We start from the raw sequence: 22,149 nt of genomic DNA, 5'->3' as shown, positions 1-22,149 counted from the left end.
GCATATCCTTGCACATTTAATATTTGTAAATTAGTAGTGTATGTATTATTTTTTTATTAGGCACTTATTTTCAAGTGTAAATGTAGTACTTAAATGACAAATGTGTTTTAATGTTTTGAAGTAGTATTTATGTGGCAATGTGTGGTATGTGCAAATTTAAGAAAAAAAAATATTTTTCTTAACGGTCATAATGGGTTGGGTCACTTTACCCGTCCTGTTAAGGACCCGTTAAGATAACGGGTGTGACACGACACGACCCGTTAAGATAACAGGTGTTACAAGAAAATAACACGAACACAACAGACATAACTCGTTTGCCAGGCCTAATCAAAGCCAATGTAAGAAGCTTATACATTAACATATAGTTTTCACACCTCCCGGTCTTCACTAACTCTTTTGCAAGATCACTAATTCCTCTCAATGATGAAAACTCACTATGCATCTTCATATCATGAATGTAATTGTCAAGTTGAATTGGAAGATTCATGAGATCCATACGATCAAAATCTTGAGGATAAAGTTGGGCCAAACGAATAATTTTTGCTTTGTCAAAAGATGCAAAATTATTCACCGGACTCAAACATGTCATACAAAGAAGGAACTCGATGTTTACCTCATTGAAGCGATCATTCAATTCCTTTAGTTGCATATCAAGGACTTGAAAATAAAGGTCCACACGATAGTAATGGAAGTTTGTGATTTTTGGAGCTTTGCGCCTTGATTTTCCAGGTACGAAATGCAAATCCTCCATGTTAGGAATGATAATATCATGCTCCTCACAAAGCTTTTCTACATCATGAAACAAGTCCCCAAAGTCATCATCTCTCAAGGATTGTAGTCTTTGCTTGCATACTTCCACTAATACCATCGCATTCACAATATCTTGATCTTTCTTTTGCAATGCTTGTGATAACTCATTTGTAATTCTCAATATAAGTCTCATCAAGAAAAGGTGAAACATAAAATCAAAAGTTTGTATGTCTTTGAATAACCTAGTTGCGTCACCGAGATTATCTTGGTTGCGATCACCTTTAATCCATTCAACCACTTCCACCACGGCTTCAAACATAACAATAATACTAACTATAGTACCATAATGCGAATTCCACCGTGTATCACATGGACGCATGAGACTACTTTCTTGATTTAACCCTTTACCCTTTTCAAGATTACCAAGATCAAGAGCTTTCTGAATTTTTTCTTGTTGTTTCTCTCTAAATGCATCACGACACTTACACGATAGTCCAATAAGATTCACCAAACTACTAGCATTGATAAAGAAATTGGCAACATCCTCATTTTCCTTTGCCACAAATACAAGAGCTAGTTGGAGTTGGTATGCAAAACAATGAATGTAAAATGTCTGAGGGTATTTGTTCAAAATCTTTGTTTTAAGACCATTTAACTCACCTTTCATATTACTAGCTCCATCATAGTATTGTCCTCGTAACATGGACATACTCAAATTTGTTGTAGCAAACAATCTTTCAATGGCCTCTTCAAGTAAGCTATTAGTTGTAGAGGAGACATGTTGAACACCAAAAAACTTTTCAATTGCTTCTCCTTTTTTATCACGTAACACAATACCACTGTCATTTGCTCTTTAGTCGAAGCATCTCGTGATCCATTAGCCAAGAGAGAAAAAAAATGTACCTTCCATATCTTTAGTGATTGCATTAATAATTTCAATAACACAAGCATGAACAAGATCCTTTTGAATATCGGAAGAAGTATACTTGAGATTCTCAAACACAACCTTCCTAACTTTCTCATTATCATCGGCCAGAAATTGCATAAGCTCCAAATAATTACCTCTATTGCTTGAGTTGAACGATTCATCATGGCCACGAAAAGGCAAACCTTGTTGCAACAACCATCTTGTGCAATCAAGTGCACCACGCAATAAAGTGTGATAATTAATGCGAGCTTCATCGGTTTGCTTAATCACAAATGTTTCAATATGTTGCTTTTGTGTCATCAAATCTCCAGCTTGTTGTAAAGCTTTATTACGAAGACTTCCAACACCTCGCTTATGATCTCGAAAATTTTCGAGTCCTTTCCTCCAATTTGTAAACCCAATCTCAATGAAGACATCACTTCCAGCATTTCCCTCTTTATCAAAATCACACTTGAATAGATAGCAATAATGGCAAAATGCGGCATCTTTTACTATACTATACTCCAACCACTTAAATTTATCAAATCAACGGGTGACAAAACATCGATTGTTGCTAACTTTTCTCGGCATGATGTGATCTTTAGGTTGACAAGGATTATTTTGGAAATAATGTCGGCGAATTGCTTCATGATAATTAGGTGGATAATCAAGCATTCAACGTCTATGTCCAGGGTCTACAGGAAGATTAGCTAGTATTTCATCCAACTCAGTGACCTCACTTTGTTGGGAACTACCCGGAATACTCGAAGAAGGAATATTTGGAATATTCAAAGGAGGACTACTCGGAATATTCGAAGAAGGACCACCCGATATATTTGAAGGAGGATTTTAGCACTGTTTCTTATAGTATCGTTCCATTGTTTAACTGTATATGGAAAAGAAAAAAACAGTCTTTGACTCTTAATTCTAGAGTAAGCTACTATACTATAGTCAATATGAGTACTAACAAATTAAACCAACAATTAATCAATACCAATATTCATATAAATTATTCAATACACAAAAATTCAATTAATAAATTAATATCAATAATCAAGAATTCAATTTTTACTCTAGACAATAATTTCATTCATCAATAAGCTTTCATAGGATTCATATTTATATGCAAAAATAAAAAATCAATAACTATATTAGTGTATTACTCTATGATTCTATATTAATTAACTAAAATTTTGTATTAATTAATCAATTAGGGTTAGGGATAATATAAATTAGAAAGTTAAAAAATTTACCTAAAATTGAGAGAGAAGTGGAAAACCAATCCAACAGCCAACAGGTTGGCTACTATGTTGGAGGCTGGCTCGGCTTGATGGAGATATAAGGGACAACAGAACGGAGGGAGGAGAGTGGCTGAAATATGAAAGGCTGAAAGCTATTGGGATTCGGGGGGGGGGGGCACGAATCTTGTGATTGGTAAAAAGGGGATTACGTTTGAAAAAGTGAAGGTCTGCTTTGAAAAATGGAAGGCACGATGAGTCAGGGATAGTGGTCCCCTTTAAAGTTTTCTATCTTTTTAAGCAATTAACGATGGCGACGGCGTCGTTTGTTTATTTAAGGAGTTTTTTTTCAATACTAAATGAAACGATGCCGTTTCATTTAAGGGATTTAAAAAAAAAATTACACAAGCTGATTCGCACAGCAGCAGAAACCTAGAAAGGCAGAAACCATCTGCAAACTACAATGCAGGTACTCCATTCATTTCGAGGAGACCAGAGGGGCGGAACCACGTTCATAGGCTTAATTTTCGACGAGGGAAAGGGCGGCCGCCAATCCCAGTCCCTCTGTAGCTTCGCCATTGGTGGTCGGGGCCCAAAGCGAACAATATTGTGCTATGATGGAGTCGAGCCCAGGATGTGGTGGGGGCCTAGGCCGGGATGTGACAATTTGGTATCAGAGCCAATCCCTGGCCAGATGTGTGTCGACGAGGACGTCAGGCCCCTAAGGGGGGTGGTTGTAACATCCCACATCGCTTAGAGGAGTGGATCCTGTAAGCCTTATATGTATATTCTCACCTTTATATAGCATGAGGCATTTTGGGAGCTCACTGGCTTCGAGTTCCATCAGAACTCCGAAGTTAAGCAAGTTCGCGGGAGAGCAATCCCATAATGGGTGACCCACTGGGAAGTTCTCATGTGAGTTCCTAGAAACAAAACCATGAGGGCGTGGTCGGGGCCCAAAGCGGACAATATCGTGCTACGATGGAGCCGAGCTCGGGATGTGGTAGGGGCCCGGGCTAGGATGTGACATGACAATTATTGGTGATGGATTTTGATAAGATTTTTATCTAATGCCATCGTGCCATGTGTCGTTATCTTTTCAGAATAGTTGATGATAGATTTCCGATAAGATTTTTAACCAATCATGTCACGACACGTGTCACAATCTGTTTACAATCATTAAGGATATATTTCGGTCAGATTTTTAATGAATGACGGCATGCCACGTGGCATTATCTACAACCTAATCCTTTCTGAATCTTCCATATAGTCCACCTTCCATCCTCAGAAATCTCACATCAATTTTCTCAAGATCTCTATCATTATTCATAGTTTCTGTTTCCTTCTTCACCAAAATCAAAATATGTATCATTATTCATAGTTTCTACTTTCTTCTTACAATGTCTTCTTCTTCAAGGATGATGTGGGAAATTGATCAGTAAGAGGAATAATTGTTTAACCAATCAGAAGGAATGTTCAATCTCCAAGTGGCCCAAAATAAGATAGAAGATGATGAGGAGTGTACAAGAAGAGATGATGAAGCAAGAATGGCCAAAACCTCACATTCTCGTTGAGTCATCCAAGCTGTGGCTTAGATCTGCAGGCCCAACCATTCCGCAAACCTTGATATAAGTAGGCAACGACGAGGTATGGATCTCTTGGACGATTATTTTGTCTGTAACAGTGCATTCCCTGATACGTACTTTAGACGTTGTTTTAGAATGGAACGACATTTGTTCAACAAATCATATGCATTGTTTGCAACCATGAATCTTACTTTATGCAAAAGAAATATGCTTTTGGTGCTATGGGTTTCTTGCCTGAGCAAAAAATTACTACTGCCTTGCGAATGCTTACATATGGAGCATTTGCAGACCAAGTGGACGGGATATCGAGGATGGGGAAATCAACCATTCTTGAATCCTTGATGAGGTTTTGCGGAGCAATCAAATCTATCTACACTGCAGAATACCTCCGGAGACTTACTGAGATGGACTTGCAAAGGCTTCTGAAGAAGGGCGAGATGCGAGGTTTTTCTAGGATGATTGGAAGCATTGATTGTATGCACTAGACCTTAAAAAATTGTCCAAGTGCTTGGCAAGACGCTTATGGGGATAAAAAATGATCAAAAAGTACCATTTTGGAGACGGTGACATCTTTTGGTTCATGGATTTGGCACGCCTTTTTCGGGGTTCCGAGAGCTCAAAATGACCTCAATGTCTTTGCCCAATCCCCATTGTTCAACAATGTTTTGCAAAGAAAGGCACCAAAAGTCACATGCTGGGTCAACGGACATAAGTACAACGGGGCATACTACCTAGCAGACGGCATTTACCCAAGGTGGTCATCGTTTGTCAAAATAGTGCCACGTCCGTGAAGTGCAAAGGAAAAACACTTTGCAAGCTGTCAAGAGGGGTGCAAGAAGGATGTGGAGCCTTGTTTTGGCATCCTCCAAGCTCGCTGGGCGATTGTTAGGGGTGCTACAAGAATGTTTGATGTAGAGTCGCTTCGATCCATCATGATGACGTGCATCATTCTTCACAACATGATTGTGGAAGATGAGTACGATTATGATGCCATTGATGAATATGAGCCAGACACGATGAACAATTCCAGAACACAAATATATTGTGCTCATGATGTCACTGAAGAACTTGTGCAACACGAGCCATTAGAAAGGGATGTACATTACAATGATAGGCTCATTCAACGATATACTGCACTTCAAATGCCATATATGCACAATGCTCGGCAAATTGACTTGATAGAGCACCAGTGGGAATTGAAACAAGCTGAAGATACTTAAGTTCATTTAGTGTTTCTTTTTATTTAATTTTATGTGGTGTGTTTTTTTTAGTTCATTTAGTGAGTTTTTTATTTATTATTATTTGGTATGTTTATGTAATTTTATTTGGTGTGTTTAAATGTCTTTTGAATACAGATTCTCTTAGTATAAATAAATTACCAAATTAAATAAATATAATTTTGGTTTAAATAAAGTACTAATATCAATAAATTGGAAACAACATAAAGTACTCAATTCAATAAATAAGAAATTACAATCCAAAGTGATTGGAAAATTATGGGCTCTGATTACAAAAAATACTCTATTCATCATCACTTAACCAATTTGTGGTGCTAGGATGATCTTCTCTTGTCGTGCTAGGACCATCTCCTATTGCTCTCGCTTCTCTTGCATGCCTCATTCGCACCACGTCCGCTTTCTCCAACTTCCAAAAATATTTAAAATTTGGAGACTTTCCTTCTAAAGGCGTGTTCATAATTTCACGATCTCGTTGAGCCATTCTTTCTTCTCTAACCTCTTCCATTTCTTACCAAAGTAGCTCTATTTCTCTCTCATTAACTTGAAATTCTCTCTCAATAGCTGCAGCTTTTGCCTTCTCTCTAGCCTTATCAGCCTTAAATTTTGCCATTGCCCACGCCAAAGTCAATTCACCTTGGCAAGCAAGTTCTTCCATATACTTTGAATAATCATTCTTGGAAGCACTCCCTTTTCTCTTTGAAACCTTCTTACCTTGAGGCCTAATTGGATAACGGTCCGACCCTGACGCTTGTTTTGAGGGGACGTTTCGGGCACTTCTTCTACGTCATCTTCATGAACATGCGAGGTATGATCGAGTGTAGAGTGTAGAGGGGTGTTGTTCATGAAAACTTCTGGACCAACAAACACAACTCTGAATTTAGGACAATTTTTGACAATATTCCAACATTCCCACCGGTTGAATGATATGTTTTTGCTTTTGGTTTTGGCATTATACCAAGCTTGTGCTTGAAGTTCCTGCACAATGCGGGAGAAGAAGTAATTAAAATGAAAGCAGGTAACAAATAAATAATACAAACAAATAATTATAATGAAAGTAGGTAACAAATAAATTATACAAACAAATAATTATAATCAAAGTAGCTAACAAATAAATAATATATTGTTACATGATCCGATAAATTTTCCCCACTTCGAAGATTATCACTAGTTTGTGCCAAAACATCTCTCCACGTACTAAACGATTGACTAAGTAATTTCCAACGACTGGACATCGATTCTTTGGTTCTTTTCCCACCCATTTTCTCAAGATAGTTGGTATGAAAAAGACTCCACATTTCTAGTAACTGCATCTCATTACCCATAAGCGAATCATGAGTAACTTCAACCCCGCTAGTACACAATGCAACATCTTCAAGAAGTGTCAAATTCGTACCTGTATCATTAGTCATTTTGTTGGAAAAAAAATTGGATTGAAACTTTGAGAAAAAGATAGGAATGTGGTTGAAAGTAGTTGAGAAAATATGAAATTGTGGTGTAAGGTAGAAGATAATGAGAAGGTATTTATAGAAAAGTAAAATCAATTTAAAAAAAAAATTCAAAATTTTTTTTCTTCTGATTTTTATTAATTTTTTACATTTTTTTAATTTTTATTCACTTAATTAATATCTACCGTTGGATTAAAAAATTTGAATTCCAACATTCCAGATTGTGCCACGTAGCACAACGGTAAGATTTATGATTTTTAAACTGTTTTTTCTTTTTTCTTTTTAATTTGTAAAGGTGAATAACGTGCACCGTTGATCTCAGATCCAACGGTTGCAATTAAATAAGGTTTTAAAATTATTATTACCGTTGGAAATCCAACGGTATAAAACAAATAACCGTTGAGATCCAACGGACGTCGAGGTGCCACTTGGCCTCCAATTGGTCACTGATGACGTTGCGCATGTGGGCCCGAGCGACTGACGCAAAATAGAAGAAAAAATGTGGCTGACGTCAGGGCGACATCAGCCTTGCATCAAACCCACTCCGGGCTTTCTGGCTGGTAACTCTCTACGAGACTCTCTCTCGGGCCTGCTCGGGCTCCCTCACCAGCACACTGTGGGCTTGATTGGTCGGGCTATCCGGCCTTATTCCCTCACTTGTCCCTCGGGCTCCAGCACATGTTGGAGCTGCTTTAAGGGTTGATGGATCCATGATGAACCATGCATAATCTGGGTGAAAGTGATGTTTTGGTCATATGTTCCACAATAACCTCGTTATTATCTTGAAGGAATGGCTTTTGGATTAACTATTGAACTTTTTTTTTTTTTTACCAAAAGTTGGATTAATATTAAATTCGAATCGAAATGTTTACATCAGATGTCAATATGTTAAACAACCACTCCAGTTCAAAACCATCCCAAAAATGACTACCCCCCATAGGCACGACATAAGATGCCACCATATGCGCAGCCTTATTACAAGCACGATGAGCATATAAAAACTCAATAGCTTTAAATTGTTGCTTCAAAATACTTATATCCAACAAGATACTATCAAAAACCACCTCCGGTTGTGTACAACCATGAATCATATCAACAAGAACCTGGGAGTCAGTCTCCAATTGTATAGAGGTAAAGCCTCTCTCCACACAAGCCACCAAAGCCACCCGCATTGCTTCTGCTTCCGCCATAATACTTGAGACACAAGGAATATTTCCAATACCACCAGCACCATTGAAAATGCCCACAAAATCCCTGGCCACCTACCCAACACAACCTATACCCATTTGACTACACCAAGCACCATCACAATTAATTTTAAGAGTTCCAAAAGGTGGCTTAATCTACCCATGAGAGCCTTGTCTTCTCACTTGCTGCCCACGGGGAGATTGTTGCACATGTGCTTCGTCACATATCACCAACTCCTCCCATTGTTGTTTAAGTAATTGTATGACAACAAGGGATTCTATTGCAACCTTCTCAAAAAACCAAGCTGTTACAACATTTCCATATCCTCCATAGACCACCAACCACCCATCGCCTCAGGTCACAAGCATCCCTCTCCTTACCATATTTTGCATATAACCACTTCCAACATTCCAAAAAATCACCCCCTGCCACCATAGCTACATCTAATTGAAGCGGGGAACCAAACCAAAAAGCACAGGCAAATGGCATCGAAAAAAATATGTACTTGTGTTTCCACCTAATTTTCACAAAAAGAACAAGTATTCTCTAAACGAATCCCCCGCCGATGTAAGTTTATATGCACTGCCAAAATGTTCCTACACCCCTTCCAAATAAAATGACATAATTTGGGTGGAACCTTCAATCTCCAAATGTCCCTCCAAACCACATCCATATTATCAGCCATGCTAGACTGACTCACACCTTTCCGTCCGAGCTCACCGTTCCTATTCATTTCTTGTGCAACCATATACCTAGACTTCACCGAATATACTCCATTTCTTGTGTAATGCCACACCAATCAATCCGAACATCCAAACTGACTAAGTGGCATACTTAAAATTGTTCGAGCTTCGTCTTCATGGAAACATAATTCAATCACCTCCCGCTTCCACTTACCCCTCATATCCACCAAATTGGCAACAAAAGTAGGCATCTCCTCATGACGTGAGTTGGATTGAAAAGTCCTTGGTATTGGCAACCACGGGTCATCTACAATTTGAATACACCTTCCATCCCCCACCCGCCATCGTACACCCGCCTTCAAAATTTTCCTTCCCTATAAAATCCCTTTCTAACCCCAAAATGTACCTCTCCCCACTGGTGCATCCATAAATGATGAAGAAGGGTAGTATTTAGCTTGAAGTACTCGAGCCAAAATTGAATCTGGATTACAGATGAGCTGCCACCCCACCTTAGCTAGCATAGCCAAATTAAAATCAATAATCTCCTTAAACCCAAGACCACCACACACTTTCTTTTTTGCAACTTTGTTCCAAGTCATCCAATGAAAACCCTTTTTTATCCTCTGATCCCGCCACCAAAACCTTGCGATAACTTGTTTAATTTCCTTTGCCAATTGGATAGGCAATTGAAAACATGACATAGTATATATATGTAGAGCAGCCGCAACACTTTTAATCAAAACCTCTTTCCTAACCACCAACAAAAATTGTTCCACCCACCCATTAATTCTCTCATCCAATCTATTCTGTACTTCTTGGAACACTTTCTTCTTTGATGCTCCAAAATCTGCTTGAATCCCCAAATACTTTCCAAAACCTTCCTGGTATTTAATCCCTAAAATCTGTCATAATTGATCTTTCATTGCCTTCGAACATCCCATGCTAAAATGTACTGAGCTTTTATCCAAATTAATGAATTGTCCTGACCTCACCGCATACTGTTGGAACAAACTCTTGACTGTATGAGCCTCACCCTCCACAGCTCGACAAAAAAGTACTGAGTCATCCGTAAAAAAAAATGTGATAAAGGATCGGCCCCCACATTTACCGACATACCACATAGTTGTCCCATCCTCTCTTCCTTATGGGGTAAGGAAGAGAACCCTTCTGCACAAATAAGGAAGAGAAAAGGTGATAGCAGATCTCATTGTCTAATTCCCCTTCGAGGCTTAATATAACCCGTGGTCTCACTGTTTACAACCACACTATAAGAGACTGTTTTCACACATGCCATCACCTAATGGCAAAAAATATCATCAAAACCCAACTTTAGTAACATTGCATTCAAAAATGTCCATTCAACCCGATCATAAGCTTTTGTCATGTCCAATTTCATTGCCATATAATCCACACCCTCATCATTCCCATGTTGCATAGAATGGGGAAGTTCATGCACCACTAGAATATTATCCGAAATTTGTCTACTTGCCATAAACGCTAATTGATTATGACTAATCACTTTGGGGAGAACTCTCTTCAGTCTATTTGTTAGAACTTTAGAAATAATTTTATACACCACATTACAAAGCGAAATTGGACAAAATTGGGACATTTTCATGGGATTATCTACTTTAGGATAAGCACAATATTAGTATGATTCACTTCATCTAACATTATTCCCGAAACAAAAAAAGATTTGACCATACCAATAACAACACCTCTAACTGTCTCCCAATGGTGATGGTAAAAGCCCGCATTGAAACCATATGGGCCTGGTGATTTCGTTGGATGCATTTGATAAATAGCAGATTCAATCTCCACATCAGTGACTGGGGCAACCAACATAGGATTATCCACCTCACCCACCCCAGTCGGCACACATTGCAAAATTTCCACAAAATGCATAGGCCGATCCGTGGTAAATAAAGAAGTAAAATAATCAATGACAATGCCATTGATTTGCTTCACATTCGTACACCATGTCCCATCCTCTGCTTCTAGTCCTCGAATCATATTCCTCCTACGACATCTCAAAGTTTGCGCATGAAAGAACTAAGTATTTTTATCACCTTCTCTCAACCACTGTACTCAGGATTTCGTACGCCAAACTATTTCCTCCCTTCTAAATGCCCTTGTAAGCTCTTCTTCTAACCCTAGAATCCAGTTGCCATCAAACACCGATTGTTGATACGCAACACGAAGTACTTCTTTCAAACGACAAATCTCTTTTTGTTCATTATGCCCTTCATTTTTTTGCCATGTCACTAACCTATGCTTGACCTTGCGAAGATTGTGCATGAGATCTGCCATGTAAACCACCCCAACATGCAGGCATAACCTCATCACATTTTAGGTCCTGACTCCATCGCGGATCGTACATGAATTGTTTCTTACGCCTAGGTTGATTCACCTCCGTCGATAACACTAACATAACATGATCTGATCCCTCCAGCTCCATGTGTTTCACTATTGCTTGTTGATAACTTTGAACCCAATCATGCGTAGCTAAAGCACAATCCAATCTTTCCTGAATAAAACCTTCTTCCTGTATGTTCCTCCACGTATAAGAGTATCCTTCAAATCCCAAATCCAATAAACTTGCATAGGCCACAAAATTACGAAAAGCTCGCATGCTTGCCACGGATCTATCATTCTCCCTATCTTTCTCTGAATCCAAAAGGAGATCATTAAAGTCCCCCATTAACAAACAAGGTTCCGTATAACCTGCTAGACGTGTCAATAACACCTCAAACTGTTGTGTTCGCTTGCGCTCATCCGTACACGCATACACGACCACCGATCTCCATTTGAAATGTCGCACCCCATCCTCAATGAGAACTTCAATAAAAAAATCTCCATATTTTACCAAGACCAAATCATTCGCATCCCTCCAAAAGACACACATACCACCAGCAATTCCCCTAGGCTCAATAGCATACATACATGACATGCCGAGCCTACGCTTCAAGTAACGGTACTTTCGACTATTATTTTTTGTTTCAAAGAGAGCCACAACCTCGGTGGAGTAGAGCCTATTTTGCTCCAAAAGATTGTCAACTGTCAGGTCCCCCCCCGATACCATGACAATTCCAACATATAAGTTTCATTGCGAGCATAGAGATTCCACACAGGTAGCCTCCGCTTGGTCCACTACAAACGGTTGTATCTTGTGCATACGAGTCAATCCATCTTATGACACAACCAAGGTATCCTGATCATCATCCCGAATCCTTTTCAGCCTTCCCCTCGAAACAGCCTCAATGATGGGAAGAGGATTAAATGGATCTGAATCCTGCGATAATGACCCTTGTTCCACACCCCCACCTGCACCAGGCCCTCTAAGGACCCTTGCAAACTCTTCTTTCCCAACTTCCAGTATCGGTATATTAAGATCAATGTCTCTCTCTTGCTGCACCACTTCAATAATCTCACCATTACCTTCAAACTCCTCCGGGTGACTCACCAGCTCTATTATCTCTACACCCGGTGCAATGACTCCACTAGGACCAATAAGCCCTGCATCAAAAGCTCGCTCTCGTTCTAACCTTTATTTCTCTTTCTCTTCTTCTTCCCGAACACGACTTCCATGTAAATTCCCCTAATTCCAAGTATATAGCCTCCCAACTGATGATGAAGCGGAACCACTCCGCCCTCTGTCCCCCGTTGTCCCTCTCCTTTCCCCATAAAACAATTGCCTCGCAAATCATACTCAGCATCCAGCCCTTTAAATGTAAATAAAGCCTCCAAGTCAACCTCTGAGGCTTCATCTCCGATTCTCTGTGCTTTACACCATCTAGTAACATGCCCCACCTTTCCACAAATGAGACAATAGCTAGGTAGATCTTCATAACGAAAGTCTACCCACATGGTGTCCTCATCTGGGAATCCACATTTGCTCCCCTCATAAGCGGCTCCCGGACATCAAAGGTAATTTTTACACATAAAAATGTCCCAATACAATCCCTACCATCATCCTTATCCACCCTAACAACAGTACCAAGCAAGCCCCCAATTGCCCTAGAACCACCTCCGTCATATTCAGTGGTGGAACATTATGCATCTAAACCCACATCGTGACCAAGTGCAAGGAATCAGCCCAACGCCCATGCCGCGCACCATTGACAACCAGTACCAAATCATCCCGAAACAACCATGGTTTATCCACCTCGAGAACCCTACACATATCCCACTGTCCCATAAACCGAGCCATGAAACTCGCCCCACCCAAAGCCTTAATGGATACCCTCTCTCTTCCTCTCCACAGACTTGTGAACTGATCAATAAACGCATTTTCATTGACAGGCTTCATAGAAAACACCTCCGCTACAACACTGTAATGGAACCCTAGTAATGCACCCTCCACGGCCTTCTTTTCAATCTTTATGCTGCCCTTCTCCTTTTCCGACAGAGAAATGCTCGTGCCAAACTTTGCTACCAAACCCTCCATATTATGTCTCCCTGCCATAGCCACCGTCTACTGTAAAACCTTTCTGCAGAAAACAGCCAATTAATGGTATTCACAAAATCCTAGCGGCCGCCGCTCACTCTAGGTTTTCACAACAATCGCAAAATATTTCACTCCGACTTTCTCGGACAACCTCCGTGTGAGGCACTCCTTTTTAATTCATTTTTTGTTTGGATGGCCATTTTCTTTCATCCAATACATTTTGGCTAGCGAAGGTGTTTGGAAGGCTGAGTAGTGTTCTCTCAACTATTGAACGTTGGATTGGAGTTGTAATTTTTAATGCGTTTGAGCTAATTACAAACATTGTTCCGACCCACAATTATTACATTAATGTTTTGTTTAAGCTCAGAACGTTGTTTAATTATGAACATGATGCTTTGTGGATGTTAACACAATTGTCTGCAACTATATATCCTTTTGTGAAATTCAATATTTGGAGGATTGGATTTGATTTTTCGTTTTACGTATAGTTTTTTTATTTTTTATTTTGATGCACAAAAAACTTGAAGGCTCCGCATGGACCAACTTTTGGAGAGCTTCTTGTAGTGATCAATTCCACCTTCAAATATTCTTTCCTTCACATGAATTGCACACATGCAAAGTGCAAACAATCGCTTTAGGCCATAATATTGGAGATCACGAGCAACAAATTTGAAGTGGATTAGTTAAAGCTTCACAAAAATAAAAAATGAAAAGAAACCAACGGTTAAGTTAGTATACTACAATGGGTAAGTGGGATTTGCCTCTCTTCTCCATTTGGAGAAAGGGTCCATCAGAATTTAGAACACCGATTGATCATGATCTCATGATTATTTTCAAGATGATTATTCTTCTATACATTTGTATTGAGTAGATGGTCCTAATGTTCTATCAACAAACCAAGTGGAGAGGATAATGAGTGTTTTAATCATAATTCCAAGAGATAATTATGCAACCGTGACAGAGACATTCTTCACTTTTATGTATATAATTACATTTAAGTATTATTACGTCTGTTTTTATTTGTCCTATCTTTCCACCCGCCCACTTTATAACTCTACATAGGGCTAGGTTCGGTACAGTTACTGTACCAAAACCCTTGTACCAATTACCGTACCAAATTTTCGGTTTGGTAAAATCTATTACCATTACCATACCAAACTTTCGGTATACTGAAGTTAGGTATTGCCAAAAGTTCGGTTGGCATGGTATGACAATGGTAATTGCCATTTTGTTTTGGGACAAAATCTGTTTTTGTTTTTTTAACCCAATTCAAGGGCAAAACTTTTTTTTTTTTGTACTTTTATCTCATACATTATAGATTAAATTCATCATTCACAATTCACACACATAATAATTCAAATGATGCATCAAGATTCATCATGAAAATTAAGCTTACAATCCAAATAGAAGTTACGAACCAAAACAAATAGAAGTTAACAATCCAAATAGAAATTAAAGTTTCAAACCAAATGAAAATTGGAAGTAAATTTCAAAAGGAGAATTCATTGATCGGTTATTCAAGCTTGAGATGTCGAAGCTTTTGGAGGAGGCATTGAGCTTGTAGAAGATTGAGTTTGTGTCAAGCCTACATTACAAACAAAGAAAACATATTAATTAGTAGCAAGAAGAATTAAAGTTGAAAATCATTTAATAACAAATTTACTGAAAAAATTAAAGCATATCTTTCTTGTTTTCTCTTCTTCCATTTCCTTGTAAAATTGAAGCATATATTCCGTTGGTTCCTTGTAAAAGTTTACTTTATCTGCCCTAAGCCAACCACTAGTACACACTAGTGCCTCCATTATTTTAGGAGTCAATGATACCCTAAAGGGTCCACAACCCTCCTCCCTAGGCTAAATGCATTTTCAATAGCAATAATAGAAGTGGGGGTTACAAAGATATTTTGGCTATTTGTGAAAGAATTAGGAACTCTTTTGTGTTTGATTTCCACAATTTCAAGAGATCAAAGTCACCAACAACAATGCTAATATAAGTAGGGTTTTATTTTCAAATGATTGGAATATTATAAATATGTGTTATATAATTATCTATTATATAATTTATAAATGATATATTATATTGTATTTTCGGTATGGTACGGTAATACCGTGGTAATGGTATCCATTACCAATACCGTACCATGAAATTTCGGTACGGTACAATACCGTACCATTACCGATTGGTACAAAAAATTTGGCACAAAATAAGTATGACACGGTTGGCAATTCGGTTGGCACGGCAATTTGGCAAAAATATCCACCCCTAACTCTACACAATAATTTGAGCCTTAGGCACTTCAGCTTTTCATCGTGGATCAACATAAGGGACCGTTTGGTACATAGAACGAGACAGAACGGAATGGGATGAGGTGTTCCATCCCACGTTTGATGTGCCTAAAACGGGTGGAACGCGTTGTTCCACGGGACGAATTTTGGGTGAATTTTCGTTCTGCTTCACCCTTCTGGAACAACTCGTTCTACATCTGTGAGACACAAAATTATAATCTTTTTGTCTCATTTTTCTTCCTCGTTGTTTCCATCCGCAGGCATCTTTGCTTCCTCTCCGTTCCGTCTCCTCTTGTCCCGTCCCGTTTCGTCTGCATACTAAACGATACCTAAAGGAACGGTTACGGTGGAACTGGATTTTTCTCGAGGGACCCAATCACCCAACAGAAATTAAAGTTGAGGATCTTTCTTTTAGTAGAAGGGGAAAAGTTAAAAAGTAGCTCACTGCAAACCTAATGCATGTAACTTCTACGTAATGAGGGCAGCTAGGTCAAAGTACGTACCGAGATTTAGGATGCACGGGACCGACATATATAAATCTGCAGGGTAAAATGCACAGGAAAATATAGGGTACGCAACTTTGTTCTTCCCCCGATTTAGACAGTGAACTGAGTGATCGATGGACGTCCCTTTTTATCGCCAGAGACTGGTATACTCCATTTACAAGCAGACTAACCAACAGGGTAAATAAGGTTCAGTTTGGCTCTGGTTTCAGTGTATGACAATGATTTGAAAAGACTGGTATCAATTCAAACTACTATTGGATTTTCAGTACATTAATTAGCTTCACCATTTTTGCACGGAAAGTGTTATTCACACATTTATTTTTACTTCTCACATCTCCTTATTAATGTTTTGCAATTGATCTTTTTTATTCATTCGATCTGATAATCGACAATTGAGAGTGTGTGAGAAGTAAGAATAGGTATGTAGATAGTACTACCCTTTCAACACTAGTCGAATCCGAATATGTAAGTTTCATGGTAATTAAACAGAGTAATTGATCGGATCATATTTATATATATTTTTACTTCAAATTTACCCGTCTTTTCTTAGTTAGTTCTTTATATTTTGAGCTATTTACGTTATTTTTGTGTTTATAGGATTTGTTATGCAAAGAAAATAAAAATGGCACAAATGAGTTTTAAATAATAAACAGAATAGTTACTTCGAACATTATGATTTTTTTTAGATCAATTAATTTAGTTTATTCATTGCGATTATAATTGAACTAAATCTCTGTCCTTAAATCTATGCAGAATGTATATATGCATCACGGTATTGATTTTTCCAATATCTGTTTACCAAGCATGGCTTTTCAATTAGACAACAAAAGAATCCACAGCCAAAGGAGGAGAAGATGCGGGGAGTGTGAAGCATGGAAGAGATATAATAAAATAAGAGAGCAGCTGCTTTGGCAGCTGGCAAAGCATGAAGAGAAATGGCAGGACGTGAGAGGCTAGCAGCGAAAAAGGCTGAATCCAAGGACAGGAGGAAAAATAGGATATACGGGATTGGCAAAAGGAGAGAGGGCTGCCTTTGGGCAGCTTGAAAGCAGCATGGGAGAGAGACAGCTAGACAAATAAAGGGAGCTGCCCTTTGGGCAGCGTGAGAGGTCAAAAGAGGCTGCCAGAAGAGTAAGAAAAGAAAGAAGTGGCAGACAAGAAGAAGAGGAGGAATAAAAAAATGGAAGATGCCCAAGGCAGCACGGAGAGGGCAGCGTGAGTAGCTTGGGAGCTGGACAAAGAAAGGATAGAAAAATAAAAAAAAAAGAAGAAAGAAACGTGGCAGCGTGAAGCTGCGGGGAGTTCAGGGAATAAAAGCAGAAGGAAAGACAGGCAGCTGGGGGGGGGATTGGTGGAAGTCAGAGAGCTGCCTTTGGCAGCGTGCAGCAGAGGACTGAAGAGAAGGAGCTGCCTTGCGGCAGCAGAATCAGGAGGTCAGAGCGCGGAAAGAAAACAGAGAGACAGAGGCAATGGGCAGGCATGGCAAGAGAGGGCAGACTGGATCAGAAAGGGAAGTCAGACAGACAGAAGCAGCAAGCACTCTCATCTCTCTCGGTTAAATCTTTCCAAACTTATATTTTATTTTTGTTTTAATAATGTGTAATTAAATTTACCTTGGCTAGAGGTTAATTCAAAGCCATGATTATATCTGTAATATGAATTGATTACCTTCGGTTGTGATTTCATAAGTTGTGATTTCAATTTACTTATCCGTTCGTATAAAAACTGATTTGTGTATGTTGGTTGAGAGTGCACGCTTAATTTACATGCATGAATTTGATGCTAGAATATAAGTGAATTTCACCTAATCGTTATGAACTTATTTTCACAAGTAGTAAAGGTTGCTAGTCACAATCACGTTAAGTAAATTCTTGGCAAGAGTATCATGCTTTTCATAGTTACGAATGCCTCGTCAATGCTTATAGTTTTCACAAAGTTTAATGATCTTTGATTGTATCTCTATTGTGCTTTTCACGTAGGGGACTTTTGAAGAATGTTTTGAATTGTTGTATGCGTTTTTCCGTCCAATTCAATAACTTAAGGAAAACTTGAAGATTAAAAAAGTGCTGTTCACGGTTAATCTGGAGTATTGAGATTCACAATTTATTGAAAGAACAACTGAAAATCAATTTAGGTTGCATATGTGTCATGTGTGGAGAAGAACCCTCTAGCCAGTCCGTCATTTATCATTTTACCTTAATTTTATGTTTTTGTCAATTCTGTAATTTAGTTAAGTTTAATTTACTTTTCATCAAAACCAAACACCCATCCATTATTAAATTATATTATTTAGTTAGTTTTCTTTATTGTTAGTCTTTTAATTTAATTTCCGTCCATTTCAGTTCCTAGTGTTTAATTTAATTGTTTTCATTATTTTGAGTCATTCTAAGTGTGTTTCGGGTTATTAGAGTTTTTAGCCTAGTTTTGTGTCCTTGAGTCTTATTTAATATATTTAAATTAATTGAGAATAGATTAGCAATCCCTCCTAATCCCCGGCCTAGAACGATACCCTACTTACATCCATACTACAATTGTCAAAAAGAGGATTTAATTTGTGTGTCAAGTAATTCTCGCATCAGTAATCAAACACTTATTTCATATCATAATTAGCGCCTTAATAACTACAGTTTTGAGTGTTGCTCATCGTTCATTTCAATTCCAAATGATCGAGGTTGAGTTCCTTTTAAGTGGGAGAGTTGGATGTAGGATAAGATATGAGTTAAATTTGATGAAGAAAATTTCGAAAATAGAAGTTTTCAAAATTTGTAAAAATGGCATTTTGATGTGGAACAAGAGATCGGTGCATGTGAATTACCCTTTATTATTGAAAGTGGCATTTCGTGAATCGAAAAATGCCTATTTCTGATGCCTACTTTCGTGAACCGAGCTTGCCTTGAGCTAAAGATTTCTTTTGAAGCAATCCCACTGCTTGATTCGGCCGAGGGCATTGACATTTTCACATTACTAATAGAACTTTTGAGATGCTTACTTATAATGAAACTGTAAATCTAAACCAACATTATAGTAAGAATCATTTTGGTCGGTTGTTCTAATTTAACCACTAGCGAATCCACAAAAAGACCTGTTAATGTTACACATGAAATTGCCCAATGTTCCTTTGATGTTCTTCTTGAGCGTGGCTACCATGAAGACAAAAAGTTCGAGAACTGCCTTAAAAGAAAAATAAGTGAATCCGTCACAAGTGTAACAACATAACATTAATTTATATCGTAGTATTGCGTTGTTATCTTTAGAATAAAATGTAATGACTGACCTCATGCTTAATTAGTTTTGAATAATGCTCAATGAAAAGCTCAGGAGGTGGGAAAAAGGTCAAAGAAGATCAGAGCAATCAGGTTTCATGAGGAGGAAGCAGCGGGTGAAAGCCCAACATGAAACTGAGGGCATTCTGCCGTTTTGAAGGACGGATAATGATTCTCGCATTCTCATTATTTTTAGTATAAACAAAATTATTATTCAAAATTATACTAAAGGGAGGGGAGAGTTTGAATTCAAAAAACAGTGCGTTGAAGAAGAATGCTTTAAGAACAGAGCAATCAACCATTTGCACGCATTATGCACGCTATCCTCAGTTTGTATGAATTCGGTCTTATTTAATGAATATCGTACTTTTGATAAAATAAAAAAATAAAAAAATAAAAAAATAAAAAAAACCATTTGCACGCATTCATTATTACTTTTTGCACTTCTCTTATTACGCTTCTTGATTGTCCGTTAATTTGTTCAATTTATTGGCTACAAAAGATGTAAAAATTCAAAGAAGACAAATGTTGTTGTTAACAGTCATCCTCTTCAACTCACTATGTTCCAACTCTCATTCCCCTCCCTAATATAAATTAGTGTAAATTATCTCAGGTAATAAAACAGAAGACAAGTACCAATCGATGTTCTTTTTAGGAGGAAGGTGGAAGGAAAGCCCATAACGGAAGGCTCCTACGAAGGCTTCTTTATATTTCAATGGACCGCTGACCTATCTTTTTCTGGTTCAAACATGGACTTAGCCCACATATATACAGAATTGTTCATATGTCAACTTTCTACTGTTTTTTAAAATATAATTTAATATTTACTTAAAATAATGGTGACCTCGTAAATATCTAGACGAATCAAACACACCAAAAACACAAATTGCTAACATACAGATTAAACGATCATATTTAGGTACGTAAAAATAAAAGATAAGACTTGGAAAAACAAAACAAGAATTAAGTTAAGAAAATCAGTAAGTGTTAATTCAATTAATATATAACGTTGTTGTACATCCAATAAAATTAATGAAAGAATAAAAATGGGAATTAATGAAAATAATACAATGGTGAGCCCTCATGGTATGTAACAAGTACGTCAAAAAATTATGATACAAAAGCATCAACTTTTGGTGCCATCTTCCCGAACAACAATTTTAAGTCATTCTCCAACGGTGTCAAGTTCAAATCCATCTCCAAGCTCATGACCCTCTTACTACTCGACCTTGTTAGTACTGGAATCTTCGAAGTGACAGCTGAAGGAGCGTAAGAAAAACCGGCCATGTCCATATTAGAAGCTCTGTGCCTCCTCATATGACCGCCCAAGGCTTGTCCCATGCCAAACTCCAATCCACATATCGAGCACTTGTGAGTTTTAGCCTTCTTGTTCATAACCATGGACTTGTCGCTTCCTTTTTCACGTTCATCTTTACAGTTTTCATCATCACGACTCATCAATATTCTCGATCTCTTGTGGCTCGCTTTGTGACCGCCGAGAGCTTGGAACGACGTGAACTTCCGGTTGCAAGTTTTGCACTCGAACACATCGTTTGAACATGTTTTGAACTTGGTCTCCATGCCACATGATAGTAGCATAAGACACTTTGCCATGTCCAAACCCTTTAATCCAAACCCTGATTCTTCTCCTCTCATATCTCTCTTCATGTCTAAGCAAAAGCAAACGTACAAATGCCAAATGTCTCTAAAAATTGAATGCAAAATGTTGTGAGTGAATGAAGAGGAGCGTCCAATTGTGATCGTATTTATAGAGGAATTTAGTTTACTAGTGTTTGCTTTTGACTTTTTCGAAATGACTATCCTGCCCTTGGACCGCGTTAAGGAAGCAGCTAGTGTGGTGGGTTTTTTGTAATCAGCGAGTTTGACCCTTGTTCGTTTGACTTGTAATCGTTGTCTTTTTTGTAATGAATTTAGCAGTTAAGATTAGATTATATCCACGTGTGAAATTGTATACCTTTAAGTAACCGTGTGAGCGTTGACCAGCTTTGGCTTGAAAGCAGATAAATTCGACCAGTTAAACTTGATGCAGCGGGTCGTCAGCGGAGGGCTATGGCTATTTACTACCGTGGAGGGAAGCTGCCAAGCAGCTTCTGAGTATTTCAGATTGTTCTAAGCATTGATGTCAGAAAAGCACTTTTAACAAAAAAGCACCCAGAGAATCATCCATGTCTTGTTTAACAAGGAAGATTATTCCTTGGTCCTTACCAAACAAATTGGCAGAAAACAATTGGTAAATGAGTTACTACTGCACCTAATAATCTGTGTTTTTTTAAGATAATAAAATAAAAAAGCGTGGGCTGCCTGCCGACTGCGAACGAAGCTGAGAACCAATGACTAATTTTGTTTTCATTCATCCACATATTTTTTTATTTTAATTTTCGTCTTTCTCGCCCGTAAATGTGAAAAAAACTTTCACAAAATAAGAATAGTTTGATTTCTTCTCTTAGCCAATAAATGCTAAGGTGACGGTGTTTCAAATTAATCATTTGATGTCATGTAAGAAGCTTAAAACACTTGTCATGTAAGAAGCTTAAAACACTAGATGTTTTCATAGATGGTTTTCAACATTATTACTTCAATCAGTTAGAGAAG

At 38.1% G+C, this 22,149-nt stretch overlaps 3 protein-coding genes across 3 annotated transcripts; all 3 read right to left on the bottom strand.

Moving 5' to 3' along the window:
- Positions 1 to 217: 217 nt before the first annotated feature.
- LOC103420185 (uncharacterized) lies at positions 218 to 7,128 on the bottom strand. The gene is made up of 4 exons (XM_029101653.2): positions 6,847 to 7,128; positions 6,431 to 6,694; positions 1,654 to 2,128; positions 218 to 1,563 (listed from the first exon to the last, which is right to left on the bottom strand). Exons 1-4 carry the CDS (start codon positions 7,126 to 7,128, stop codon positions 218 to 220), a joined length of 2,367 nt encoding a protein of 788 aa, XP_028957486.2.
- A 3,995-nt stretch (positions 7,129 to 11,123) lies between these two features.
- On the bottom strand, positions 11,124 to 12,117 carry LOC139195048 (uncharacterized). Its single transcript, XM_070820228.1, has 2 exons — positions 11,430 to 12,117; positions 11,124 to 11,338 (listed from the first exon to the last, which is right to left on the bottom strand). The coding sequence occupies exons 1-2, from the start codon at positions 12,115 to 12,117 to the stop codon at positions 11,124 to 11,126; spliced, it is 903 nt and encodes a 300-aa protein (XP_070676329.1).
- Positions 12,118 to 20,646: 8,529 nt separating this feature from the next.
- Positions 20,647 to 21,204, bottom strand: LOC103408368 (zinc finger protein ZAT11-like). Its single transcript, XM_008347219.4, has one exon. The coding sequence runs from the start codon at positions 21,202 to 21,204 to the stop codon at positions 20,647 to 20,649; it is 558 nt and encodes a 185-aa protein (XP_008345441.3).
- Positions 21,205 to 22,149: the final 945 nt, after the last annotated feature.

The sequence above is a fragment of the Malus domestica genome, chromosome 04 (assembly GCF_042453785.1).
Source record: "Malus domestica chromosome 04, GDT2T_hap1".
Lineage (NCBI taxonomy): Eukaryota > Viridiplantae > Streptophyta > Magnoliopsida > Rosales > Rosaceae > Malus > Malus domestica.
The sequence above is the reverse complement of the archived record's forward strand: the minus strand, read 5'-3'. Positions and strand labels throughout refer to the sequence as shown.